General features: G+C 39.5%; 1 protein-coding gene across 3 annotated transcripts in view; it reads right to left on the bottom strand.

Annotated features, from left to right (window-relative positions):
- KHDRBS3 (KH RNA binding domain containing, signal transduction associated 3) overlaps positions 1-13,828 on the bottom strand; it is a 191,688-nt gene that overhangs the window by 43,179 nt on the left and 134,681 nt on the right. For all 3 annotated transcript variants that reach the window (XM_058276081.2, XM_058276082.2, XM_058276083.1), the window contains exon 6: positions 6,531-6,726. In XM_058276081.2, coding sequence (XP_058132064.1) covers positions 6,531-6,726 — 196 coding nt within the window. The remainder of the gene's footprint in view (positions 1-6,530; positions 6,727-13,828) is intronic.

Below are 13,828 nucleotides of genomic sequence, written 5' to 3'. Positions count from 1 at the left end.
AATTTAAATGATCTCAAAAGTAATAGAATTTCTAAGACAACTTTAGTTTATGAATCTTGAAGGATACAATCATGGTGAGTCTGCATTTGAAAAGAATCTATTTTTTTTTTAACATTTTTTAAAACTTCTGTTTTAGGAATCAAAAGATACATAGCACTCACTTTTAGTTTATTTCTATCATCATTAAAATGTTTATTTTATGAATAAACACCAGCATCAAGGTCACTTTAGTATCTCCAGTGTCAAGCCCTGTGATAAACTTTAGGCAAACAAAACTAAAAAGGGAAAGGGAGGGACAGGACACAGGATGATGATGATGACATAGTTCCTGCTCTAAAAGAACCCAGTCTACTAGGGACAAAGACAAGAAAGAAAAGAGACTAGATACCAAGTGCTAAAGGGTCATGAAAGGTACCACTCCCTGGGCCTGCCTGGGGCCAGGAGTGCTTCACAACTGAAGAGCTGGCAGGGCCACGGCACAAAAGGGCATTGAGACGGACCCAAGAGTCCATGCAAAGGGACAGAAGTGACCAAGTGGGGACAGCAGGAGGGCAGTGAGGCCAGACAGACGGTCAAACAGGACAGGCAAGGAGGCCCTTGGATATCACTTAAGAGTTTCAACTTTATCCTGAAGAGACAGAGACCCTTCTACCATTCTGACCTAGTTCTTTCTCTGGATGTTCTAGGGGCCGGGGCTTTATCAGATTTTACATAGTAAAAAGCACACTCAAACTAGTGTGAAGAAAACAGGATTTGAGGGGCGGGAAGGAACTGAGGCCAGGCAAGAAAGGAAGAGCAGCTATGAGAGAGGCTGTGACAATCGGCTACATGTCTGTCTGTCTATCCAAGCAACCAATATCTATTGAGTGACTACTATATGTTAGGTGCTGGGAATACAAGAGTGAACAAAATTTAAAGTTAATGGGAAGTCAGACTTGAAAACAAATATCTAAGCAAATAATTGCAAGCCACGAAAGGTTCAGTTTCTGAATTTCTTAATTACAGCTGTGAGACATAATAGAAGGATATGAGCTAGACACCGGGGGTTGGTGAGAATGATTCCTGATGAGGATGAGTTTCTTAGCGAAAGCAGTTGCAATGCAGATGGACTGTAGATCAAATGGTTATTTGAGAGGAAGAACTGCAAAGACCGGGGTACTGTGTGGCTACAGGGAATGAGGGAGATGAAAGGAAGGCACGTGGGGATGCGTCACCTTAACAGGGAACTCTGGGACGCAAGAGGTCCTTAGGGTTGGCATTCACCACAGCATTCAAAGTGTATGCAGGGTTTTCAGGGAGAGGTGGCCATAGGAAGATGGTATCAGACACACTTCAAGAGAGGGGCTCCACTAGAGACTTTAGTTTGGTAGTTAGTAACATACAAGCATTTGATGAGGTGTTGGAAATGGACGCAATCTTTCAGAGACAGTGAATGAACCCACCGTAAGAGTGTTTGGGGAACATATACCTATGCTGATTGTATGTTTTCTTTGTACACAGGTTCTAAAGCAATTTATCAAAAATAGATTCACTTTAGAAATTCATATGTAAACTGGACCATGCCAGGAAGCATCAGGCAGGCCTTTCTATGTAATTACACCAACATTTTGAATTGTTAAAGTACTCTCATTAAAAGCATTATAGTTTATTTAATTATTGGATGTAAGTAATGATCAGCATTATTTTGGGATAGGGATATCTGTTCTCAAAAATGCAATGAGGAGTTACTGTAATTATGTCTATTTTTACTAAGTAAAAAGTAGAACAGAAGGTCCAAAGTTATATTCAAATGGTTGAAACACACCCATGATCTGTTTCTTCTTTTTGGAGGAAAGCTAAGATTGGTGAGCTGCCTTGTTTTCTTAGAGTTATTCATAAGACAGTTCACTAAGAGGTATTTGGTCTTACTGATATGATAGTTAGCCTGTTCTACTCAAAAGGCTATTGTTTGTGTCACACCTACGTCTATAAATATAATCTTCTCACAAGCAAACAGATTTATTTGCTAACAGATGCTCTTCTCAATGACACACACTCAGGGAGTATTTTGTGACAATGAATCCAATGAAGAAGAGCTGGTTCAGATGACATCATAAATGACCAAATAAATATCTTCATAGTCTCACCTTCGGAAAGATCAGTCAAATTTCAAAAGACATATTCTGACAAGGAAATACTGTGAATGAATTATCAGGCTTTCATTTGGCCTAATAAAGCACATTCCTAAAATGGGCAGAACATAATTGCCTTCTAAAAATAAATGCTATTTTTCTTTGCTAGTAAATGCAATAGAAGAGATGTCTGTTATTGTTTTGGTTTGTTTTGTTTTATTAATCCTAACCCCATCCCATTCTTATATAAAAGGTAGCTTAAATTCACAGAATTATGAAAGTTCAAGAGACCATAAAGTTATTTAATTCAGTCTTCTGACATCCCTTTCACAGTTCCTGATGTGGGAACACGTGGTATCTGCTGGATTTCCTCCAAACATGGGGAGAGTTTATAATTTCAGTTAGTACAGCACTGCCTCTGTGTTTTTAATATAGCACTGATTGTTCAAGATAGAACACAGGACTAGAATTTTGAATCTCAAATTCATTCCTGCTTTAACAGCTGTGACTTTAGGTAAGATACACATTCCCTGACCTTAGATTCTCATTTTACAAATGAGATAAAGTCTCATTGGTTGGTTGTGAAAATAACATGATACTAACGTATGTGGATAGTAGTTTCTCATTAAATATTGCTTCCTTCTTGAAAATTCATTTTTGTACAGAGCTGAGATTTGTGTATGTCACTCTTTTGCCTTCAGAGGTTACAAAGACTTAATAGTACCCTCTTGTGACCTATAACTGCTACTTATGCACAAGAAAGCAAGCATCGTTTAGGGAAGTATCTTTTAAAGGCCAACTATCATTCTTCTTCCCACCAGATGGTTACAATAGTGACTTAGAAAAATCAATGGCTACTTTTGTTAGGAAAACTTATTAGGTCTCAGCCTAAAGATTTTGAGATTCCATGTACAGGGTTGTTTAATCCAGAAAATATTTATTAATTCAAACTAAATAAAAGTCCCCCTGCTTTACTTGTCTCTAGAAATTTATAATTGCCAGGAAAACAGAAAAGTACAAATTAATGATTACATTACACGGCTATGGTAATAATTAAATTATGTATAAATTGCTATGTGAGTAAAAATGAAAAACCATGCAGGAAACATCAGGGCTGGTTTCTCCGAATTGGCAATGCTTTTAAACTCAGTCCTGAGAACATTCATTGATTTAGCAAATATTTATCAAAGACTAACATGTGATAGACACAAAAATAGGTGCTGGGATTACAGGGTGAATGGGAACCCCCAACTTCAGGAATTTAGAATTTAATTTAATTTATGGCTATTCCCATTCAATAGAGTAATAAATTTTAATAATTTCATCTAAGAAGACTAATTCTAATTTTCCTACTTGCTATATTTATGTTATAGGATTCTAGGCTTTCTAAGTTGTGTATCTTGTGATATACCTACCTTGAATATCTAAAATTCTCTTGCGTGTACTCAGGAATAAAGCTTAAATCAGATTAATAGTGAAGAGGCATGAAAGAACAAGTCACTGATTTGGAATGATGCAGATGAACTGATAGGGAGAGCATCTACATGGGTTTTTACTAGAAGAAAGCAAACAAAATAAAAATACTCAGAACAAAAGTTCTTTGACCCCTGCCCCTGCCCCCATGCTGTAAGACCAAGAGAGCTGTAGGACTAATCTGCAGGATCTCCAACACTGAAGACCTATGAACCAATGGTTGGAAACGTGCTAGACTGCAAAGCTGTATTAGAGGGGCTAGAAGGAAGAAATGAAAGTTGAATAAGGCGAGGAAAGATGAGGTGACAAGGGCACCTGAGAGACAGGGCTGCCGCAGGCAAGGTGAGGGGCTTGTCTATTCCTTACACCCCAGCTACCAGCCCGTCTGCTGTAACAGCATTCAGTGACAAATGCTTCAGAGAGCTTGCAAAAGGTGCTGGGCTAAACGGGGAAAGTCCTGTTTGGCTTGTTTAATAGGGATTCCCAGAAATAACAGGTACTAAAGGAAGTGAAGAGTTACAGCACTTATAATCCAAACCCTTCATGACAGTAACGCAAGCGGGGGGAAGGAACACTCATGCTAGTTCTTCTGTGTCTACTACAGCACTGAGAGCATACTCAGAAAGCACATGATCACTTCATGTATGCAGGAGTGATCCTGTATGAAGTCAATAAAACAACAACTACTGCACTCCAGCCAAATATGGCCATCAGTTATTTGCAGGCACTACTGTGGTGTGGCAGAGAATCCTGACCCTGGAGTCAGAAAACACGGGTTGGAATTGCAGGTGCAACTACAACGCAATCAGGAGAAGGGTGAGGTGCATGTGGGGGGCTCCAGCACACAGGTCCCCCGTCTTCCCAGAGATCTCCTGCCCTGCCTGCTCCTGGAAGCACAGAGGTTTTCTTCCCCTCAGCCATTACCTGTTATTCACAGTGGAAGATGCAAAGGGGAGTAAATGAACTCAAGAGAATGTTTTCAAATTCACTTGATTTAATGCTATTCCCATCATTTATCAACAAAAGCCAGAGCTACAAATAGCAAAGCCAAGCATCTTGAATTTCTCTTCCCTTTTCTTCTCTTGGACTCTAACCTTTCATGAAATTTTTATTTCTATTGATCTAATTTCTTTTAGACCCATTAGAGTATGCATGCGGAGACAACATATGTATCTTATTCACATGGTACAAATTCAATAAATCTTTGTTGAGTGGAAAAATGAATTAATACATGTAAGAAAGGCAACGAATCTTTTTGAAGACTATGAAATGGAAAAAATTAAACACCTTTCCTGACTCCTGGTAAATTAGGGCCTAGGACTCAGATTTCTCACATCCCCTGCCTGCAATTTCCACCACATCATCCAGCCACACCTATGCTAAATCCAAAGCTAAAAGAAATAAGAGAAGTTGAGGTAGAGAACTGGGCAATGGGCCTATCCAAAAGTTACTTTAACAACATTTACTTGTCCTTTTCAGCCCCACTAATTTCAAAAGACTCCACATTGGTGGAAGAGCTCCAGGCATGTTTATCACTGTCAGCTTGATAAGAATATTAAGGAGAAACACATCTAAATGTAAAGAAAGTGGGGAAAAGATATAGCTCAGTGGTTGAGTGCCCACTTCCCTTGTACAAGGTCCTGGGCTCAATCCCTGGTACCTCCTAGAGAGAGAGGGCCCATTCTTCCCCACGTGAAGAGTAAAATGGTGAACTGACTTAAGGGTTTTATCCATTCTACATAATTCACTGGGCTCCCAGTTTGCATTCTCTGCCAAGTATGAAGAGGTAACAACTACCCATTCCTGCCCTTCCAGAAGTTTGCCATCTAGGTGGAGAGAGATAAGTGACACCTGTCATAATGACAGGTCAGTTGTTACCACCTCTTAACTTCCCCGGTAAGAGCTGACCTAAGTCTAGAAGGCCAAACAGAGAGCAGCCAGATGAAATATGAGAAGAGCAATCGAGGTGGAGTGGTAGGCTTAAGCAGAGGCTGGGAAGCATAAGAGATTGCATACATTCAGAGAGATTCAGAAAGCTCGGCATGTCCAGGACACAGGCTTTGATCTTTCCGGTGGCAGTGAGTGAAGCTGAAGGGGTCATCGGTGGTGCAGGGGATTACTGTAATCTTTCAGAAACTGTGCAAAGAGGCACTAATCACCGAACAAAAGATTTCCATTATAGCAAAAAGTGAAAATCTTTTGATTCTTTGATAATAGTTCATATACTGTTCCTTTCATACTTTTCACTTGCTAATATGAAACATCTACTCAATGCTTCTCATTTTCTTCACTTACGGTAAACTAGGAAGTTATAGTAAAAATCCCAGGGGGTTTTACATTCTTGTTAGAGAATTCATTTTCACTCCCAATTTTCACAGTTAAATTTTCTTTCTCCTATTTTAAGTAAGTCTATGAAACGTGATAAAGAAACATTGAATGGTAATTGGAAAACTAAGTGATTTGCATTAATTGAAAAATAGGGGACTTTTGTCTTCTTCACTGGAAAGACTTTCCACTAAGATTCCATGAATTCAGCAGCACAGCCTAAAAGGAAACACTTAAGGGCAAAGCCATCTTGGTATACATAGACTATCACTTTTAAATGATTAAATCCAGCAGAGGCAACCTGGAGAGTAACGTGAAAGAATGGGACATTAAAATTCTTGATGAGCCGAACGACATGTCTCCTTGACACTGCACCCTTGTCCTGCCCCACTGTCCAAATTCACCTCCCAACCTTAGGGTTCAGCAGTGTGAAGGAGGAGTCATGTCCACTCATTTTGTAGTTCTATTACTGAGCATTTATTTAGGACCCAATAAATGTTCAATTTGGAGGGAATATTCAGAACTCAAAGATGCCGAGGAGGGAGCTGGCCACAAATCCCAAAGGCACCCCTGAATCAGAGGCCCTGAGGAGCAGCGCTGTTGTGCGGCATGATCACTTACATAATCTCCATAGGCCTCTTGCGCAGGTGGTGGTGGTGGAGGTCGGTAACCAGTGGAGGGGACTCCTCTTGCTCTGGGAGTGAGGAGCCCTCTTCCGCGGCTCCCTGGCCCTCGGCTGGGAAGGACGCCCCTGGAAGCTGGTGTCCCTCGAGGTACCCCAACTCCAACTGGCCGGGCTGAGACTCCTCCCCTTCCCCTGTATAAAAGAGGATCAAATTAGCAATATTATCACATTCTCTTACATTCCATTATTCATATGTATTTATACCTCAGAAAAAGCCAAGTTCCATAAGTCATAATAAATAATGAGACCATATGCAAAGTAAAAATTCAAGTAAATGAGACACAGATATCTACCCAAAAGGAGTAAAATCATTTAGGCCGCCAGTCTAGTAACAGTTAAGTATGGTATAATAAAAAGGTCCCAAGACCCATCTTCTGGCTAGAATCAGAACAGGAAGCTATTACTTGTGGGGAGGCCACGTTTACTGAGGAATTCTACTTGATGCCATGTCAGAAACACATCCAACCTTCACCTTCTATGCGACCATGCAAGGTGGGCTTGCTTTTCCTCACTTTATGGACAATAACAGTGGTGCTTAGAAGGCATTTTAAACTGTCTGAAAACACAAGAGCAAAAGCAGAGCCAGGGGCCAAAAGTGTATACCGCAGTTCTGCAAAGACAGACTAAATGACAAACATCTAACATGGTAATTTAAAATACTATTCTTAAATAAACACAGGGATGTTCTGAAGTAGAATTCAGCATAGTTATGTGTTTTGAACATAGGACATGAGAATTCAAGTCAGAAAAGAAAGGAAGAGAAAACCACACCAAGAATGGCAATGTAGGCAAAAAAAAAAACTGAGAAAATATGTAAGTCCTCTGTAAAGAAATGAAGACAACAATTTGGCAACAACCAGAATAAAGACACACAGTCTGACCCACCTCAAATGGGTAGTGTCGTCCAAATAAGCAAAACTGTAGCATATAATACTGGTTGCCTATAGATTAATTCTCATCTTTATTAAAAACTCAATTTTGTCTGGGTAGCAGATGAACAGCTAAAAATTCAGTTTCCAAAAATAAGAGAAAAAGTTAATGAAACCAAAAGCTGGTTCACTGAAAAAGATCAACAGAATTGGTAAACTTCTAGCCAGGTTAACTAAGGGGGGAAAGGGGACACTATCAGAAATGAAAGAGGGTCCATTGTTATTAACCTCAAGAAACTTAAAAGGTTAATGAAAGAATACCATCAAAAACTCTAGACCCACAAATCTGTTAACTTTGATGAAATGGGCCAATTACTTGACAGACACAAACTGCCAAAACTTACAAGGAGAAATGCATGATTTGAATAGGCTTATGTCTAGCAAAGAAATGAAATCAATAACAAACCATCTTCTAAAAATAAAGCACCAGGCCCAGATGGTTTCACTGATGAATTCTACCAAATTTATTTAATCAAGAACTGATACCAATTCCCACAATCTCTTTCAGAAAACAGAATCAGAGAAAACACTTCGTGACTTACTCTAAGAGGCTGAATAACAGAAGCACCTCCTGAAAATTATTTCTAGGACCTCAGGTAGAGGCTGGGACCAGCCTGTGACAGTTGGGGGGACCAGAGGTGACCTGGGGCTCTGTCTGTGGAGGAGATATCAGAGAATAGAGACCAAAATGTTTTTTCTAAGCCACCATCTGGGGGCCATGACCAGCCAAAGTGTTAAGGGAGGCCCAGAAAGGGCATGTTGGGATTGGCCCAGCTGCTGCCCAACTTCCCTAGGATGAGACCTTGTTAATACCCAAACCAGATATGGACAGTATTAGAAAGAAAAACCACAGATCAATGTCGCTCATGAATTTGGATACAAAAAAAAAAGCTAAAAAATATTAGCAAACAGAATCCACCAATGTATGAAAAGAAAGATACAGCACAACCAAGTGGAATTTATTATAGGTATGCAAGGTGGTCCAACATTTGAAAATCAGTGTGATCCATCCCAGCAACAGGATAAAGAAGAAAAATCATATGATCATATCAACTGATGTAGAAAAAGCATGTGACAAAATCCAACATTCATGCATAATACAACTCTCAGGAAACTAGGACTAAGGGGACCATCCTCAATTTGACAAAGAACATCTACAAAAAACCTACAGCTAACTTCATAATTAATGGCAAAAAATGTTTCCCAAGACGAGTAACATGACAATGATACATTCTTTCCCTACTCTTCTTACTCAACAGTGCACGGGAAAACCTAGCAAGGGGAATAAGACGAGAAATGGAAATTAAGGTATTAGACTGGGAAGAAAGAAATACATCTATCTTGTTTGGAGATGCCATAATTATCTACACAGAAAATCACGAAGAATCCACAAAAACTTCCTGGAACTAATAAATGAGTATAGCAAAGTAGCAGAACATAAACAAACTTAATATACTGAAGTCAAACGCTTTCTTTATACCAGTAATGAACAGTTAGAATTAGAAATTTGGGAAGTAGACTTAGCCCAATGGATAGGGCATCTGCCCACCACATGGGAGGTCCACAGTTAAACCCCAGGCCTCCTTGACCCGTATGGAGCTGGCCCATGCGCAGTGCTGATGGCGCGCAAGGAGTGCCGAACCATGCAGGAGTGTCCCCTGCGTAGGGGAGCCCCATGTGCAAGGAGTGTGCCCTGTAAGGAGAGCCGCCCAGTGCAAAAGAAAGTACAACCTGCTCAAGAATGGCGCCACACACACAGAAAGCTGACACAACAAGATGATGCAACAAAAAGAAACACAGATTCCCAGTGCCACTGTTAAGGATAGAAGCGGTCACAGAACAACACGCAGTGAATGGACACAGAGAGCAGACAACTGAGGGGAGGGGATAATTAAAAAATAAATAAATCTTAAAAAAAAAAAAAAGAATTTGAAATTTAAAAATTTATGCCATTTGCAATATAAACCTGAAAAATGAAACAGGTATAAATCAAACAAAATATGTACAGGATCTAAATGTAATTTGAAAACTACTAAATTGATGAAAAAAATCAAAGATCTATATAAATGGAGAGATATTCCATGTTCTTTTGGAATATTCCATTTTCCGATATTGGAAGACTGTACTGTTAAGAGACTAAACCTTTCCAACTTGACCTATAGATTCAACACAATTCCAATCAAAATCGCAGCAAGCTATTTAAAAATATTGATGAATATTCTAAAGTTCATGTGAAAGGCAAAAGACCCAGAATAGCTAACACAATAGTGAAGAACAAAGTTGGAGAACTCACAATACCTGACATCAAGACTTAGTAAACATAAATTAATCAAAATCTCATGGACTTGATAAAAGACACATAGACCAATGGAACAGAATATGAATACAAATAGAGTCAAACAGTCATTGTTTGATGCTGGAACAACCAGAAATCCAAATTTTTAAAAAATCAACTTAGTTGGACAAAGACCTTATACCTTTCACAAAAATTAACTAAATGTAAAAACTAAAAACTTATAGAGAAAAACACAGGAAAAAAATCTATGGTAATCTTGGGTTTGGATGAGTTTTTAGGTATGACACTAAAAGAATAACCCATGAAAAGAAAAACTGCCAAATCAGACTTTAAGAAAACTAATTTAAAAAATAGGAAGAAGATCTGAACAGGCCCCCCTCCCCCCCCCAAAGAAGATACAAAGATGGCAAATAAGCTTATGAAAAGATGCTCAACATTGTATGTCATTAAAGAATTGCTAATGAAAACCACGAGATACCATCACACATTATTAGGATGGCTAAAATAAAAAAATACCAATACCAATTGTTGGTGATGATTTAGAACAGCAGGAACTCTCATTTATTGCTAGTCAGAAAGCAAAGTACAGCCACTTTGGAACAGTTTGGCAGTTGTTTTCTTTTTTAATTTTTTAAATTTCTCTCCCCTTCCCCCCCACCCCGGTTGTCTGTTTTCTGTGTCTATTTGCTGCATTTTCTTTGTCCGCTTCTCTTGTTGTCAGCGGCACGGGAATCTGTGTTTCTTTTTGTGGCGTCATCTTGCTGTGTCAGCTCTCCATGTGTGCGGTGCCATTCCTGAGCAGGCTGCACTTTCTGTCGCACTGGTGGGCTCTCCTTACGGGGCACACTCCTTGCACGTGGGACTCCCCGACACGGAGGGCACCTCTGCGTGGCACGGCACTCCTTGTGCACATCAGCACTGTGCATGGGCTAGCTCCACATGGGTCAAGGAGGCCGGGGGTTTGAACCGTGGACCTCCCAAGTGGTAGACAGATGCCCTAACCACTGGGCCAAGTCTGCCGCCCCTTGGCAGTTTCTAATAAAACATTTTAAAACATGATCTTAAAACAAGATCTGGCTATTGCACTCCCAAGTGTTTACCTAACTGATATATACACAAAAACCTGTGCACAAATGTCCATGTCCATAACAGCTTTATCATTGCTACAATGACCAAGATGTCCTTTAATAGGTGAACAGATAAGCAAACTTAGATTTTATCCATACAGTGGAATATTATGTAGCAATAAAAAGAAATGGAGCTATCCAAGTCACAAAAAGACATAGATGAATCCTAAATACATATTACTAAGTGAAACAAGCAAGGCTGAAAAGGCTACATATTGTAAAATTCCAATTATATAACATATACTATAGAGACAGTTTTTTAAAAATCAATGGCTAACACTGGTTCCAGAGAGAAGGGTGGGCTGAACGAGTGAAGCACAGGGAAAATTCTTTATGATGTTACCATACTGAAATGGTGGGTGCATAACTCTGCATTTGATAAGACCCATCTAATTTACAGTACAAAAAGGGCACATTAAATGTATACAAATAAAAAATTCATTTAGGAAATTATGATATTTGAGGATGGACTGCTAAATGTGACAAAGCAGTAACTATTAAAATATAGGAAACAATCCCTTGAAGAGGCTGGGGTGGAGCTAAGTAAATTTAGAAGTGAGTGGTCTTTAAGAGTAAGGGTAAAAGAAACTGACATAATCCCTGTTCTAGTTGATAAAGTTTCCTACAGGGGATACAAGTTACTAATACTGAAACTGCTACACCTGTACATGAGAAATGAAAACTGAAATAAATGACTGGCATTTGGTGGGAGCCAGGTTTCTCCTGCCAGAATGGGCAATTATGGATAAGGGATGAGCCTAAAATCAGCTATGCAGCAACAGATTAGGATCAGAGACTTCGGGACAGACTCATGTTTAGTCAGAATAAATACAGATGGTTAAATACAGAAATACTCAAGATAGATGTTACACCCCAGTAGCAACAAGCACAATTAGTACCCAGATCTTGGCTTCTAATAGAAGAATACCAATAAAAGGAATCAGTACTCCTTAGAAATATTCTAACAGCTGAACTGGAGTTGAAATATATAATAAGCCTGGAGCATTTTGTAGTGCGAGAGTAAGGGGATATTTGGAAAAAAAAAAAAAAAAAGAAAGAAAAGAAAAAGGAAAAATAAAATAAAATAAAATAAAAACTTCCCCTCCAATGGTGGTGCTATGTTAGTTTGTCAAAAAAGCAAGTCACCTGATTGAGTTCCAATGGCCAAAGCTGGAACAATCTGAGCAATAAGGTAGTACTGGATTATAACACAATTTATAAAATAATTACCCTTGAGCCTACCCTGACATAAATAAATGATCAAATTAAAAAGTAAGTGGGAAAGAAGGGGCAAATCTCCCATGCAGAAGAAATCCAAGTAATTGCTGCAGCTCCTCCTTGCTCCCTAAGTGGGAGCTGCACAGAGAGCACAGTGTGGAAAGGGAGAACCAGGTTCAATGGTGCCAGTAGATGATCCAGGTAGTAGCCACAGTGCTAAATTGCAGAGACTGTATGTGTCCTTGAGATGAAGTGATGACAACAGCAATTTACCCGGCAATCTTCCCAAAATCCACAATCCCAGGCTAATCATGAGAAAAATACACAAATTCCAATTCAGGGACATTCTACAAAATACCAGACCAGTATTTCTCAAAAGTGTCAAAGAAACCAGGAAAGTTCATGAACTGCCACAGCTGAGAGGAGCCTAAGGACACATGATGACTGCACCTAATATGGAATTCTGGACCAGCAGAAGGACATCAAGTCAAAACTAAGGAAAACTGAAAGGGACTTCTGTGAATAATAATCTGTGAATATTGGTTCATTAACTGAAACAAATGTACAATAAAATTTAAGATGTTAAAAATAGAGGAAACTGGTTGTGGACGCATATGGGAGCTCTCTGTATTATCTTCACAATTTTTCTATAAACCTGAAACTGTTGTTAGTACAAAGATTACTTAGGAAAATAAAATAAAACCCCTCTATTTCCCAGCTTCCTCTGACCCAGTTCTGGTATTGAGTCATGATGCTAAGTGACACTTACGGGAAAGCTCTTGCGAACTACTCAGTGGACACACACTCTGGTGTTTCCTTTCACTCCTCCTTTTCTCCCCGCAGGGCAGGTGGACATGGGTGGGAGGGTGGAGCGACCCCCGCACAGCCATCAGGGAGGAAACAGGAGGGGAAAGTCTCAGGCTGAGGAGGGTCAGGTGGGAGCAGAGGGGGCCGGATCCCTAAGGGCAGGGCGGCTGCGGTGCACACTACATGGCGCCTCTGGCTGGATTACTTTATGTTCAAAGAAAGAATATTTTTTCTACTTGGTTAAGCCATTGTATGTGGATACTTGGTATTAGAAGATGAACCTAATCCTAATATAAGAAGTCTGAAGCAATAAAAAGAATAACTTCTTTTTCCCCTCAGAAATAAACCTCATTCTTAGGTTAACCTGTATTAGGCCCTCTTTATTTCATCCTGGTTTATCAAAATCAGTGCAGTGGTAGCTAAGAATAAGAGCACTGGGGTCAGAAGTGAATTCACACCTTCACTGTAGCTACCGTTTTAACTTTTGCATACAGTTTTAAATTTAAACTAGTCAAGAGCCTGAACTTTCCAAGATAGTGGCAAAATGGAAATATAGAAATCATTTCTTAGTGTTATGGGGGGGTGGGGCAGGGAACGGGATGGGACAGGACTTATATAGTGTTTAACACATTTCTAAAGTCACTAAAAATCAACAGTTTATACTGCTTCACCTTAATATTTTGATTACTTTGGACTATACCGACACTTTAATTTCTAGCAACTAAAAGCTTTCTTCTCTCTCTACCTGCTGTTATTCTATTCTCAACACTATTCTCAACACTCCCCAACACTGGGAAAATTGCTCTGATATGAGCCAGCAAGAAGAAAATGTGGAGCTCTCAGAGGGAGCAGCATTT

Source organism: Dasypus novemcinctus, chromosome 14, assembly GCF_030445035.2.
Source record: "Dasypus novemcinctus isolate mDasNov1 chromosome 14, mDasNov1.1.hap2, whole genome shotgun sequence".
Classification (NCBI taxonomy): Eukaryota; Metazoa; Chordata; class Mammalia; order Cingulata; family Dasypodidae; genus Dasypus; species Dasypus novemcinctus.
The sequence above is the reverse complement of the archived record's forward strand: the minus strand, read 5'-3'. Positions and strand labels throughout refer to the sequence as shown.